At 39.0% G+C, this 14,021-nt stretch overlaps 4 protein-coding genes across 5 annotated transcripts; 3 read left to right on the plus strand and 1 right to left on the minus strand.

The window, feature by feature from the left end:
• Positions 1 to 1,163: 1,163 nt before the first annotated feature.
• Positions 1,164 to 4,246, minus strand: LOC105968686 (truncated FRIGIDA-like protein 1). The gene is made up of 3 exons (XM_012993327.2): positions 3,179 to 4,246; positions 2,085 to 2,260; positions 1,164 to 1,883 (listed from the first exon to the last, which is right to left on the minus strand). The coding sequence occupies exons 1-3, from the start codon at positions 3,975 to 3,977 to the stop codon at positions 1,359 to 1,361; spliced, it is 1,500 nt and encodes a 499-aa protein (XP_012848781.2). The 5' UTR covers positions 3,978 to 4,246; the 3' UTR covers positions 1,164 to 1,358.
• A 109-nt stretch (positions 4,247 to 4,355) lies between these two features.
• On the plus strand, positions 4,356 to 6,303 carry LOC105969177 (putative serine/threonine-protein kinase WNK11). 2 transcript variants are annotated; one of them, XM_012993922.2, is made up of 4 exons: positions 4,356 to 4,412; positions 4,502 to 4,590; positions 4,938 to 5,444; positions 5,723 to 6,303. In XM_012993922.2, exons 2-4 carry the CDS (start codon positions 4,588 to 4,590, stop codon positions 6,134 to 6,136), a joined length of 924 nt encoding a protein of 307 aa, XP_012849376.2. In that variant the 5' UTR covers positions 4,356 to 4,412; positions 4,502 to 4,587; the 3' UTR covers positions 6,137 to 6,303. The 2 variants fall into 2 exon arrangements, with proteins under 2 accessions (XP_012849376.2, XP_012849377.2); XM_012993923.2 differs by lacking the exon at positions 4,356 to 4,412 and having other exon boundaries at positions 4,453 to 4,590.
• Positions 6,304 to 7,799: 1,496 nt separating this feature from the next.
• Positions 7,800 to 8,983, plus strand: LOC148766089 (leucine-rich repeat receptor-like protein kinase PXC1). Its single transcript, XM_088812488.1, has 2 exons — positions 7,800 to 8,355; positions 8,436 to 8,983. Exons 1-2 carry the CDS (start codon positions 7,800 to 7,802, stop codon positions 8,981 to 8,983), a joined length of 1,104 nt encoding a protein of 367 aa, XP_088668614.1.
• Positions 8,984 to 10,295: 1,312 nt separating this feature from the next.
• Positions 10,296 to 13,947, plus strand: LOC105968878 (heterogeneous nuclear ribonucleoprotein 1). The gene is made up of 5 exons (XM_012993563.2): positions 10,296 to 10,572; positions 10,675 to 10,815; positions 11,161 to 11,387; positions 11,460 to 12,690; positions 13,215 to 13,947. The coding sequence occupies exons 3-5, from the start codon at positions 11,166 to 11,168 to the stop codon at positions 13,226 to 13,228; spliced, it is 1,467 nt and encodes a 488-aa protein (XP_012849017.2). The 5' UTR covers positions 10,296 to 10,572; positions 10,675 to 10,815; positions 11,161 to 11,165; the 3' UTR covers positions 13,229 to 13,947.
• The last annotated feature ends 74 nt before the right edge of the window (positions 13,948 to 14,021 follow it).

The following is a 14,021-nucleotide window of genomic DNA, read 5'->3' on the forward strand; positions in this document are numbered from 1 at the left end:
CAATTTTTTGATTTTCTTACATTTGGCACCTCGTGCAGTATAAAATCTTGATTTTCTTACATTTGGCACCTCGTGCAGTATAAAACCTTACACATAACCCCTTATAACACAAAAACAACTAGTTAACCGTAAACAAAAGAAGTAAAAAAAAAATATATATTTAAATAAAATTATAAAGAAAAAATACAATTGTTTTACAAACTTTACAATTGGAGCCCTAAGGGTATTCTGATCAATACAAAAATGAATATTCAATGGAACCTATCCGATTCCATTATTATGAACTCTATGCGGGCCAACTCGTTAGACGGAGAATACCTCAAGGGGGTGCTCGTAATTATGCAAACATTGAAGTTTTTTTCATAATTAGGCATTCCCTCAAGGGGCTTCTCGTAATTTGCCCAATAAGTTTATGACAACAATTAATAAGCAGGAACATATAAACCTTGACAGTTGAAGAAAAAGCTGAATTCCCATTAAAGCCGAATCTAAAGAGAATCAAAGGTTCTGTTTTTTTTTTTTTTTCTTTTCAGTAATTCAATAACAGAAATTAGAGCATAGTCCAAAGTCCAAACAGCACTCAATTGGTCATGATAAATTCTGCAACTCTTAGGGGGACCACTGCCTAAATAATGCAACATTTGACAGTTTAGTCCCAAGTAAAATGTCCATCCTGCCCCCACTTCTCACACAATTAATATTGCTATTTTGTTTCAATTGTTTTTGCATGCATTTCACATTGCAAATTGCAGAAAACAAAACAGCATTCTATCTCAACACTAACTGACTATTCAAGAAATAACTTTAAGGTTACTTTCTGTGGTATCGGTAATTACAATTAACCCTCAAACATTGTTAGAAACTCTAACGGTATAACCCATTGCATAAGTTATTACGATAGAGTTCTAACGGGCTATTAGTTTCAGAAAGTGGTGGAGACAAGATAAAACTAGGGGGTGAATGTCCGTAACACCATATTGGCTGGAGGGACAAACTGATTGTCCTATCAGCTGGTATAGACTATAGAGTGTTGCAATGGATTCGGTAAAAAACGAGTGCTGATTACAGCACACGTGTCACTGTTTGCATCTCGTGCAGACATAGCATGTGTAATCCAGCCAAATTATAAAAAGAAATAAAAAAAAATCAAACACATAAGCGCATAGGGAAAATGAAATTTCCTCTTAGGAACACTTTGTAAAAGTGTTCCCAGCTGGTTTTCACAAGATCAACATAAGTATATCTCTGAACCATAAACGTTGGTTCGTTTAACCGAAGTTGGTCATTGTGCCAAAACTTCAGTAATCGGAAGAAGAAAAAAAGAACATTTCAAAATTCAGACATATATGCAGCATATCTTACTGTGGATAGTACGCCGGATGATATTGAGACGCCACGTCATACCCACTGTAACCACCCATCGGCCTATTATCGTAATAAACAAGAGGCTGCGCGTGCGTTTCCGGCGGATAAGGATTGGAAGCAGCAGATGGGTTCATGTTCCCGTGAAAGCCCATCGGGCCTCCCGAGAACCCGTACAAGTCCGAAGACGGGCCCACGTATTGTGGGGCGGCAGCGACAAGCGGCCCTGCCATGCCGTATGTCTGTGATTGGGGAACAACTGAATTGGCGGCAGAAGGAAGTTTCCTTTTGAAAGCTGCTGCCCTCATTCGCTTGTTCGCGTTTTGCTTCGGAGGCTGCTGCTGCTGCTGAGGTTTCGGCGCAGGGGCGGCGGCTGGTCTTTTCCGGTCGGCCTTCTCTTTCTCCAACTTCTCAACACGGGCCACGAGTTCGGCTTTTGGGTACTGAGATTCCAGATTGTGGTCCTCGATGCACTTAATCACCGATCTCAGTGAACTAATTTCTTTCATGGCAGCCTCGTTCTACAGAGGAATATGTAATAGTGAGTGAAAATTAAGTCTTTCTCATTGAGACTCAACGATAGATCGTTTTCTAATCGACTATAACCAAAGGTCCAAAACTGTCGATTTTACCACCTAATCAATAAATTTGCAATCTTTAAAAGCTATCAACGGTGGGTTTGACATTAAACAGGAAAACGAAGAAATATTTGGAAACATTACCACAGACTGACGAGAATTCTTCCCACTCTTACGAATTTTCTGAGCAATTCTCTTAGAATACATCACATAGTCTTTCAACAAGGGGACTGGAGGGAACTCATTCGTTAGCTCAAACTCGAAAATGAACTTGAGAGCTAGAAGTTGTTTGTCCTTACTGATAAGCTTCTGTACAATATCTGTTGGAAATTGTGAAAAAGCAAGCAATTAAGTGCTGATAATAAATAGATCAAAGATGCAAATACAAACTTTGAACATTCGCTACTGGACAACCGTAATCGTCAGCACAGACTTTCACCCTTACAAAACGAAATGCCAACAACATGATCCTAATAGTTCTCCGATGATGATGAATAGGTAGTTAAAATCGGGAATAAATGCGTAAAAACATAAGATTTTAGCATATTTACTATCCCATGGCTTGTTAAATCTTAAACCAGGTAAAATCGTTCAAAATTGGGAGCGGAGCAAAATTGGTAGAATCGAGATTCTGTAAAGATTATAAGGATTCTACTTTTTAAGCAAAATTGGGCTGAAATTAATGTTGCGGACGGCTTTAGAGAATCCAGTGTGCTGGCATCCGACAACGTGGAATTTTTGCATTAAATAGATTCTATTTCTGGAATGAAAGATGGTTTTTCAATTATGCTTCTCAAAATCATCTGTGTGCCACAAAGCATAAGCTATTTCACAAGAACGAAACCGATAAATAAGAAACCCCTCTATAACCACAATGCTTTACACCAAGATTCTTAATGTCATGATCCCGACAAGTTGGATTCGATTCTACATGGATTATCCTTTACACCTTTATGCCACATAATATTATCCTACATGGATTCATCGAACAGTGAAATCTCAACTAGAAAAAAAAGGAAACCAGTTCTGATTTTATCGAGTACCACCATCCGACTACCGATTTCATCTATAACACCTCCAATTTTTGTTACCGATCGAATCTTCACATGCAGCAGAGGTAGGTCGACACGTAAAAACATGATAAAATTGCAACATAGACACGACGGTTAAAAAGATAGATACCGGGAATAAAAAAAGCAATAATACAAGTAAAGAAGGCAAAGTTAGGATTTTTTTACCAGAAACTTTACTCTCGAGGCCGAGGATCCGACACAAGTCAACAGTTTGTCGATATCTGCCGCCCAAAACAACGTAATCAATCAGCACGTTCACATCGTACGCGACGTCATCCAACAGTTTGTAAGTAGCCAAGAGATGTAAATAACCCAGCCTCTCCAAACCCCCTTCCTCTCTTCCCTCCTCACCACCATCACCATCACCACCACCCTGCACCGCCTCCATCTTCTCCTTCCACTCCTTTGCGGCGGCAGCCGCACGCTCCTTAACTTCCGGCCGGATCTCCACCCCAGCCCTCATCAACTCCTCCAGCAACACCACGCAAGCCGCCTTCGTCCTCGAAGAACCCGCCTGTCCATCCCAAAACCCCTCCATGGCATCCAGAACCAACAACCCCGGGTCCGGCGCGTGCTTAAACGCGTCGGCCAACTCAACCCTAATCGCCGTCCTCTCCTTGGGACGCTCCATCACGTACTTGCACAAACCCGACCCGTCCATTTTCTCGCACATGGACTTCAGCTCGGGTCGAGCGGGAACCGATTCCGACGACGGCGATTCCTTTTGCTTTCCGATTCTGGACTTCTGTATTGGGGATGACGATTCGAGGGCTTTTAGGGTATCGAATTTGGTCAGTAATTCGGATTGAACGGAGGTTAAATACGAATCGAGATCATCCCAATTTAAATTGAACGAGGCGAGCAAAGAGGAGTGCGATTGAAGCTCTTCAAACGCTTTCTTCAAGCTCTCCTTCTTCGCGTCGACGAGGCTGAGTGCGTTCTCGATTGATTTCACCGTCGCCATAGCCGTATTCCTCCGAGGTAATTGATACGGAATTCAATCAATTTAACAGGGAGTAAACCCAAATCGATAATCAATCAGCATAAACCCAACATAATCCTGAATTTTTACGATAATAAAATTAAAAAAACGACGAGCTGCAGAATGGGGATGAAGAAAAACGACGACGCTACACAGTACATGAAAATAAATTAATAATTAATTAATTAATTAATAATTAATAAATAAATTAATTAATTATAAATTGGGGGAAAGAGTCCTAATAGCTCTCTAATTCACTTTACATACAAAGACTACTCCTTGGGAGTCTGATTAGGGCAAAGAAAGGTCTTCTTCCTTCCCTCTTGCTTCTTCTGCCCTAGTGGCTTTATCGTAAATTCTAGCAGAGTCCAGGCTGAACAGCAAGTCAACAACTACATGTAATCCTCACGCGACCAGGTAAAAAATCCCCACCTTCCCCGTATTCACCTATAAATACACAAGCCCGCCCTCTTCTCACTTTTCATCTTTCATCTTCGTTCGAGCAGTTTTACCTAAGGAATTAGCGCCGCCGCCGTTTTTTCTTCCTTCATCGGAGAGGGAAAAAAAATTCGGTCTTTCTGCATCAAACCCTATGGTAAGACTTCAAGCGTCTCTTTTGATTTTGTGTTTCTGATTTCGTCGTATGCTCCGATCATGAAATTCTGCGATTTTTGGCTTCTAAATTTTTTTTTCAGTAATTGGAGAAATTTAGTAGCTTCTTTGATGAAAGATTGGTTTTTTTTCATTGTTTGATTTTTTTGAATTGTCTTTTTTTATTCCGTAATTGAAGAATTCTAGTAGCTTATTTGATGAAAGCCTGATTTAATTTTTATTTCATAAAAATTATCTGCGACAATTTATGAACTGATCTGCAATTTCTCTAATTGAAAAAAAAAAAACTGATCTGCAATTTCTCTAATTGAAAAAATAAATTGGTTTCAGATGCCTAGCACGTCTTTCGATGATGTGGCGGAGAGCGACAATGAGGCGTTTGTGGAAGTGGACCCCACGCGCCGGTACGGCCGATACAACGAGCTTCTAGGGGCGGGTGCGGTGAAGAAAGTGTACAGAGCGTTTGACCAAGAAGAAGGAATCGAGGTTGCGTGGAACCAAGTGAAGCTACGCAACTTCTCGGACGACGAGGCAATGATCAACCGTCTCTACTCGGAGGTTCGATTGCTGCACGACTTGAAGAACAAGAACATTATCTCTCTCTACTCCGTCTGGCGGGACGAGAAGAATAACACGTTGAACTTCATCACGGAGGTTTGCACGTCAGGGAATCTTAGGGAGTACCGACAGAAGCACAAGCACGTCTCGATCAACGCGTTGAAGAAGTGGGCCCGACAAATACTCAAGGGATTGGAGTATATGCATACTCATGAGCCCTGCGTTATTCATAGGGATCTCAATTGTAGCAATATCTTCATCAACGGCAACATCGGTCAAGTATGTATATATATATACTAAATCTCCCGGTGTTTTCTCTTTCTTGAATATTTAGGTTAAGGCCTTGTTTGATTCGTTTGGTTGGTGAGATTAATCAAATAATTGGAATCCTGGGGTGAAAATTGGAACAAAATTTCCGAATTCTGCCGATTTCGATTCTCAAATTTCCGATTTTGGAACAAGTTTTTTCATCCCAATTTCTGATCTTTTCCGGTTTTTTTGGAACAAAGTGGCAATTTCTGCCCTAGTTTTAATATTTTTTTCATCATGTATAATAGGTGAAAATCGGGGATTTGGGATTGGCGGCAACGGTGGGGAAAAATCACGCCGCCCATTCATTACTAGGGACACCGGAATTCATGGCACCAGAGCTATACGAGGAGGACTACACAGAGCTAATAGATATATACTCGTTCGGAATGTGTTTACTCGAGATGGTAACTCTCGAGCTACCTTACAGCGAATGCGAGAACGTGGCCAAGATTTACAGAAAGGTGACGTCCGGGCTAAGGCCTCGGGCCATGAGCAAGGTTAAGGACCCGGAGGTGCTTGCGTTCATCGAAAAGTGTCTGGCCCAGCCGAGGGCAAGACCGTCCGCTGCAGAATTACTGAACGATCCGTTCTTTCACGGGATTCGAGATGTCGACGAAGATGAAGAAGATGATGATGACGAAAATCTTGGTAGATTATAGTGGTGGTGTTGTTTTTTTTACCACTGGGAGTATTTATTTGAAAGGGGTTGCATTGAGTTGTGATTTTGTTTGATTTCTTTGCCACCTCATACGTGTAAAGAAATGGGGAGTTTTGTAAATACAGTTTTGTATTAATTCTTCATAATAGAGCAGCTATTGTTTTTTTTTTATGTTTTAATTTGCATTAATTTATAGTGTAAATTACACATGCACCTTGAAGGTATGCTAAAATAACTTTAAGGTTCATGTGGTATTCTATGTTGTTTCTACCACTTTTTGGAATTAATAATGCGTTATAGCTCTAATAGTTTGTTAGAAATTCTATCGAAATCACGTATCTAATGCATTATCTCCTTACAGTTTTTATCTATGTTGCACAGATTTTTCTAGAAGGTGAAGAGTCTCGTAATTTGTCTAAAAGTAAGACACTCCCGAGTCCGTACCCGCATATCGATGTTTTAGGGGTGATTGTAATTACCGATAACATGGGGACCTTAAAGTTAATTTGACATACTTTAGGGGTGTAGGTGCAATTTACCCTAAATTATAATTCATGTTTATTTATTATTATTATTATTTGAAACAAACCTTTAGTGGATTGAAATAGTTGCGAGGAATGGGTGGCTGAGCTTTTTAAGACAACCAACAAACGTTAGGAAAAAAGGTTGTTCACCGCCGCGCCGCCGCCGCCGCCGCCGCCAAGTTCCGGCCATAATTGAATATTGAAGAACAGTTGGGAAAAGGGCAAAAAAGTCGTGCTTCCAGTTGTATATATTTGCTCTTTTACCTTTTCAAGGCCAAGCCTTCTGTCATAACGGCCTGTGGGTCCCACATAAACCAAACCGCCGCATATTAAAATATCTTGATTTATGGTTCAGTTCATTTGATTATGAAATTACATGCTATACAATTTATTTATAAATAAATAAATTATCTTTTAGATAATTTCGTCAATAAAATAAGATGGATAAAATGCATGTCATTATCATTTTAGATAAAAATACAAAAGTTAACCAAATTAACCTTCTATTATATTATCCAACTTAATTAATGTTTTAATTTGATCCTTGTAGCCAAATTGTACCATTTCAGCCTGTAATTGATGTTTAATTTGTTTAGTCATCATGTCAGTCCATTCTAATTTCATTTATCCTGTCTATGTCACATAATATTGCTAGTATATATACATGTGATAAAAATAGAAAGCATTCTTTGCACCAAAAATCTGATTGGACTTGCATTAAATACTGTCAGAAAATAAGACGGTTCTTTGGCTCGTCATTTTCTGCTCGTCTGACCTCTCGGTGAGGATTTAGCTCGTTGCCAGCTTCCTGCCCATTTGCCCTATTTGGGCCAAATTACAATCTATTGGGCCAGAATTTAAACAGCGGCAGCATTGTACACATATTTTTTGTCTTACATCATATTACATGAGACAAACACTTTGGTATATGTGAACACAATTGTTTCTTATGTGTGTCACAAGTGGTGGTAAAAACAAGAACATGTATCACAGCATGCAGAAACCTTGAAAAAATCATACTGCCAAAAGAAATCAAACTAAGAAAACTACCCAATTACGAACGTTGTTCTCGATGATCGGAAAAGAATCAAGAGAAAAAGAAATAATCAGAATTGATCCGATAGATTTCTCGAATCAGACATGGAAAATGGAGTGCATCATCTTCATAAGTCAATATGGGAAACATGGCTACTATGGACGCTTCTAGTACTCGGTCTCTTGATCTTGTTTCTTCTAGTATTTTACTTCCGGAACCCTAATTCCGCCAAACGATCGAAACACGAGCCAAGCTTAGAGAATCTTCCCGATCAATCCCCATCCGTAGATGAAGTGAAGATCACGATCAAGACAGAAGAAGAGATGATCAAACCCTCGTCGTCGGAGCTCGTGTTTTTCGTCGAAGAGGAGGAACGGTTCACATTGGACGAACTTCTTGAGGGGCCCGCCGACATGCGCACGCATGGCTTCTGCAGCAGCCTCTACACCGTGCAGCTCAAAAACGAAGTTGTTTTAGCTGTCAAACGGTTGAAAATGTTGAATTTGTCGTCGCACGACGAATTTTGCCGAACAATGAATGTTGTAGGGAGATTGAAGCATCCAAATATCCTCCCTCTCGTATGCTACCGTTCCACTCCCGACGAAAAACTTCTCGTCTACCAATATCAAACAAACGGAAGCCTTCTAAACCTATTCGAAAGTAAAGATTCTTCCTTTATTTACTACTAATTATTTTTATGTAATTTTAATTATTATTACTAATTTTTTTTTTGCATGCAGAATATGTCGAACGAAAGAGGGAATTTCCGTGGAAGCTTCGGCTATCGATAGGGCTCGATATAGCAAGAGGCCTCGATTTCATATATAAAAAAAGGGACGAAAATCACGACAACATCATACCTCATGGGAACATCAAACTATCGAACATCATGTTGAGCGACGATGACGTGGCGTCGATAAGCGAATACGGGTACGCGAAGTTTCTGGACCGGGGCAGTGTTTGTCTCTTCTTGAAAGGGTACACTGCACCGGAGAAAGAGCTGTCGGAAAAAGCCGACGTGTACAGTTTCGGGGTGGTCTTGATGGAGCTTCTAACGGGGAAAACGGTGGAGACGAGCGGCTTAGATTTGCCGAGATGGGTGGGGTCCACCGTAAGGGAGGAGTGGACCGGAGAGGTGTTTGATAAGGAATTAAGTGCAGAGGATGAATTGATGTATGCTTTTCCTATGTTAAATGTGTCACTTAAATGTGTGGCATTTGATCCTAAAGAAAGACCAACTTTTGCTGAGGTTCTTGAAAAGATTGAAGATATTGTCAATTCTCAATAAAAACTCTTTTGACTTATATTTCTATGTTTGACTTGTTTTTTTAGAAAGAAAAAAGGGTAAATTTCGGCTACTCTTGAGGTAAGGTTAAATTACGAAAAAACCCTTTATGTTTGTGTAATTACAATCACCCCTCAATAATGAATTTTCTTACGTGTCCACCCTTGCACTGTCAAATTAAGTGGAATATTCTCTAGTTTGTACCCGTTTTCTTTTTTCTATTCGAACTCCACATTTTGAAACTAGATGATCGTAAAATGTGTCTTTTGGCTTGTAAATATCAGATTCTACTGCATTAGAAATTGTATTTTTTTTTTTGCACAAAACGAGTACAAATTACATAACATTCCACCGAAATTAGAAGATTTTGTTGAATTCAACAGCATAATGATGTATGTGTAAGAAGATTCATAGTTGATAGGTGGCTGTAATTTATCGAGGAAAAAAAAAAAAGGAAAAGATGAATTATTATGAAACAGTTGGAAGTTTGAACTGTTCATTGTTAGTGGTGGTTTAGCTGGCACTTACATCATGATACATTGTTAGTCATAAAAAACTAATTAATTTAAACAAACTTTGATTTGTATCTTCTAATTCATATTTTTTTTTTTTATTTCTTTTTAACAAATAAAGTCGAAGCTACATACGTACATTGAATAAATCATATTTCGTAAACTAAACGAGATAGAAAATCAATTCCATTTTTAGCAAAAATGTTGTCCAATCAATAAGAATATCTATACAGCAAAATTAGGCTGTAATTAGTTTTCCCTACAAAACACACATACATACGGTGTCTATGTGCAGATCAACGGTTAATAATTACCTAGTGTATTTCACCGGGTGTAGCCTCAAATAAACGACCAAATTCTTCCAACATTATCAGTCAAAACTTTGATTGATTTTCAATAAATATACACTAGAAAATATCTTTTACTTGACTTCAATTTTTTCTTACAAAATCTCTCTCTCACTATTTTTTAGACAGTAAAAAATAAATTACTCTAAAAAAAAATGAAATTAATAATTATTTTTTTCCTAAATATCACTCTCCAAAAATAAAATGAAATTCTTCCCTCCAAAATATAATATTAAGTTAATTTTTGTTAATATATATATTATAATTATTTAATAATATTGGGTAGTAGAATTAAGGTAAATTAGGTAGTGGTACTCCTCTGCTCCAGGCTCACCATCTCCTGTCATCTACCTTGGGCTTTCAAATATTCTTACACCAGAGATTTTGGCTCACAATGCCATTTACGCCCCTCTTTCTCTCTTCCCCCAACTATTTATAATATATATATATATATATAGTATATATACATATATAAATAAATAAATAAATAATATCTCCTCCATCAAAGCAAAAGGAAATTCCATTTCTTCTGGTTTTGTATAAAAGGAGTGGAATAACCAAGAAAAACAAGGACCTTTGGGGGAAGAGAGAAAAGAGAGAGAGAGAGAGAGAGAGAAAGGAAAAGTGAGAGGAAGAGCATACTCTGTGCTTTCATTAACGTGTAATTCCTCTCATTAGATCTTGGTTTTTTTTCCCCAGGATTTCCAATCTGTTTCTACTTTCTTCCCAAATGGTTAGTCCCCTCTACAATTTTTTTTTTTTTTTTTTTAAATCAAAACATTTATTCTCGATTGAATCTCTCTCTGATCTCTCCGAATTGTGAATTTTTTTTCAGGTTTGCGAGTATTGAATCTTAACCGATGAATCAAGGATCCGATGATTTTATATTAATTCCTGCATTTCCCACTTTATAATTTTTTTTGATCAGTCACCGCTGCTGCGCTGCGCTCCGCTCCTGCTTGATTTTCTGGATAAGGTACAAACGTTTTCTCGTCTGTTTGATGATCGAAGGATCCGATGATTTTAAATCGAATTCTGCATTTTTTTTTCTCTGCTTCCAATTATTATTTCGAGCAGTGATTGGATAAGGCATATTTTTTTTTCTTCCTGTTTGTTGGCGGATCTGTTAGATTTGTCGTTTTGAATAATTATGCGATTGTGCGGGATCAATGTTAAATTCTATTGGTATTCTAATTGGAATTGAATTGTACGATCAATTCGAGATTCGATTGTTAATCGTCTCTGTTTGCATTTGTTCGCTTTGGTTTTTGGGTGGGGAATTATTGAGCCTTGAAGTGAAAAATTGTAATGTGAATTGCAGAAAAGATGGAGATGGATCAAGGTAAGCTGTTTATAGGTGGTATTTCATGGGACACGAATGAGGATCGTCTTAGAGAGCATTTCGGGGCGTACGGACAAGTGGTGGAGGCAGTTATCATGCGTGATCGGACCACCGGCCGTGCACGTGGCTTTGGCTTCGTGGTTTTTGCCGAACCTGCAGTTGCAGAAAGAGTGGTCAAGGAGAAGCACATTATCGATGGAAGAACCGTAAGTTGCAGTGTTTATAATGTAGAGATATAGTTTTACCATCGCGTAACTGAATGGTCCATCGTATGACAGGTGGAAGCAAAGAAAGCTGTTCCGAGGGATGACCAGCATCTGATAAACCGAAACAGCGGCGGCAGCAACCAGGGGTCACCGCCCCCCGCACGAACTAAAAAGATTTTCGTGGGAGGATTAGCATCTACTGTCAATGAAAACGACTTCAAGACGTACTTCGATCAGTTCGGTGCAATAACAGACGTTGTAGTAATGTACGACCACAACACTCAAAGGCCAAGAGGCTTCGGTTTCATTACGTACGATTCGGAGGAGGCAGTGGACAGGGTTTTGCACAAAACTTTCCATGAACTCAACGGTAAGATGGTCGAGGTAAAACGGGCCGTTCCGAAAGAGCTTTCTTCTCCGGGGCCCACAAGGAGCCCACTCGTCGGTTACAACTACGGTCTCAGCAGAGCCAACAACAACTTCCTAAGTAACTATCCACAGGGGTATAATCTGAACTCGGTTGGAGGGTTTGGAGTGAGAATGGACGGTAGATATAGCCCGTTAACTAGCGGTCGTGGTGGTTTCTCGCATTTGAGTTCTACTGGTTATGGAATGGGAGTGAATATGGAGCAAGGTTTGAGCAGTGGGGGCTTTGGAGGGGGTTCGAGCTTTAGCAGTAACCTAGGCTATGGCAGAGTTTTGAACCCGTACTTTGGGACTAGTCAGAGCAGGTACAATACTCCTATTGGGTATAATGGAAGTGGAAGCAGAGGCGATTCTTTACTCAACTCACCATCAAGAAACGTATGGGGAAACGGTGGAGTTAATAATAGTTCATCCAATAACAACAATAATAATAATGTTGGATCTGCTTCGTACTTAGGTTCGGGAAGTGGCGGCGGTGGATTTGGAGTGTTTGGAAATAACGGAGCGAATTGGGGTGCTTCTCCGATTATGGCTTCACTTGGAGGAGGGAGTTCTTCTGGCTATGGTGGGTCGAATTTTGGCTATAGAGGTGGAGAGAGCAGTTATGGATTTGGAAGGAATAATAATGCAACAAGTGTGGGGGCCACAGTGTCTTCGTTTGCTGCCTCGGGCGGTGGTGGTGACTATGAGGGAGGATATGGGGACTTCTATCGAGGTGGCTCTGCGTACGGCGGTGATCGTAGGTGGCAAACATCATCTCCTGAGCTGGTTAATTCTGGCTCGTTTGGTTATGGGCTTGGGAATACGGAAGACGCTGCTGCTAAAGAATCTGAGGAATATGTGGGCTACGACATTCAAAATAGACAGTCCAGTAGAGGTAACGTTTCTTTTGGTCCTTTTTCACTGTAGTTGCAAGTTGTTTTCCCCCAGGGAATTAGATTGTTTTTTCTCGATCTGATTCATTAGGTTATTTGTCGACGTATGATTGAAGTTGGAAACTTAAAGGCAGGATTCTATTGTTTTGCTCAGAAAAGTCATATATTATATTAAATAAGAAAGTTCTTGACTGCAACTGAATCTTACTCCATATATCGTGTTCGTAGGCAAATCAGATGTTGGTTTAAACTAATATCTGTCTGCATTCTGCACATACGTACACTCAGTTTGATTTTGTTGGAAATCAGTTTATATGTACATCAGTTACAAGTACATAGACATACCACAAGAACGATTTATATACATGCATAGGATTAAACTACCGCAATTTCTCGAGATTTTTTTATACAAGTATTGGATTAAACTCTTCTTGTAACATTCAATTATGTCATATTTACCGTCGCGTCCACGACTGAATAAAGTAGCTGAACTTTTTTTTTCTTCTCCATGGCAAATTTTCTTCAGGAATTGCTACTTAGGAAACTTTCAGCATACTGAAGATCGATAAATGTAGGGGAGGAGACTTACAAAAAATGGGCTGTGACTTCCGTATCTATCCCTCATAGATACATACATATACATATATCTCAGCTTATAATGGTGTCCATGCTTGGTTCATCAAAAAATATACATGTTCACACAGAGCAGCACTTGAGGTTCGGTTCGGTTCGATCCTTAATATATAACTTAGAATTTTCATTTTATCGGCATTTTGATTGAGATGTAAATCACATTGCGGGATATTACTACCGGAAGATCATTTCTAGCTTTATTTGTTACGACACTCTTCAACACAAAGACGGTACTGCTGTCTCGTAGACAGACGCATTGGAAGGGTAGAAAGTTGTTTTTTTTTCATATTCATTTTCTTTTCTTCTTCGTTTCTTTTTTCTTTTTTTTCTTTTCCTGTTTTTTTTTTTCGGCTCTAATGACTGGCGAAATCGTTCGTTCTTGTCTTGTTGTACGTGAGGGTTATGTTTGATTTGCTAGTGTGGAATAACCAGTTGAAAACAAACTGTGATATGATTTGCTCATTTTGCTGGAGGTTTCTTTCTGTATCTGATAGGTTCAAACATTTGTTGTTGTGTATGAAAATAGATGTTGTAGAACGAGGAATAGACACAGATTCTTTAATCATGTATTCATACTTCTTTATGTTTTTTTTTTATTATTATTATTAATTTTTTTTTAATATCAATTGATACTTCTTATGCTATTTACTCACATTTAATTTGGATGTAGTGAAAAAAGTGTTGATTTTTCTCGATTTTT

Source organism: Erythranthe guttata, chromosome 13 (genome assembly GCF_056151865.1).
Source record: "Erythranthe guttata isolate IM_541 chromosome 13, IM_541, whole genome shotgun sequence".
Taxonomy (NCBI): Eukaryota; Viridiplantae; Streptophyta; class Magnoliopsida; order Lamiales; family Phrymaceae; genus Erythranthe; species Erythranthe guttata.

What these genes read in the sequence shown, in the direction of transcription:
- LOC105968686 (XM_012993327.2), bottom strand. Translation starts at nt 3,977, where the DNA reads ATGGCGACGGTGAAATCAATCGAGAACGCACTCAGCCTCGTCGACGCG. An exon ending in CCTCGAGAGTAAAGTTTCTG is followed by an intron (nt 2,261 to 3,178) that starts GTAAAAAAATCC and finishes AATTTCCAACAG; the next exon opens with ATATTGTACAGAAGCTTATC. An exon ending in AGAATTCTCGTCAGTCTGTG is followed by an intron (nt 1,884 to 2,084) that starts GTAATGTTTCCA and finishes ATTCCTCTGTAG; the next exon opens with AACGAGGCTGCCATGAAAGA.
- LOC148766089 (XM_088812488.1), top strand. Translation starts at nt 7,800, where the DNA reads ATGGAAAATGGAGTGCATCATCTTCATAAGTCAATATGGGAAACATGG. An exon ending in CCTTCTAAACCTATTCGAAA is followed by an intron (nt 8,356 to 8,435) that starts GTAAAGATTCTT and finishes TTTTGCATGCAG; the next exon opens with AATATGTCGAACGAAAGAGG.
- LOC105969177 (XM_012993922.2), top strand. An exon ending in TCAACGGCAACATCGGTCAA is followed by an intron (nt 5,445 to 5,722) that starts GTATGTATATAT and finishes CATGTATAATAG; the next exon opens with GTGAAAATCGGGGATTTGGG.
- LOC105968878 (XM_012993563.2), top strand. Translation starts at nt 11,166, where the DNA reads ATGGAGATGGATCAAGGTAAGCTGTTTATAGGTGGTATTTCATGGGAC. An exon ending in ACATTATCGATGGAAGAACC is followed by an intron (nt 11,388 to 11,459) that starts GTAAGTTGCAGT and finishes ATCGTATGACAG; the next exon opens with GTGGAAGCAAAGAAAGCTGT.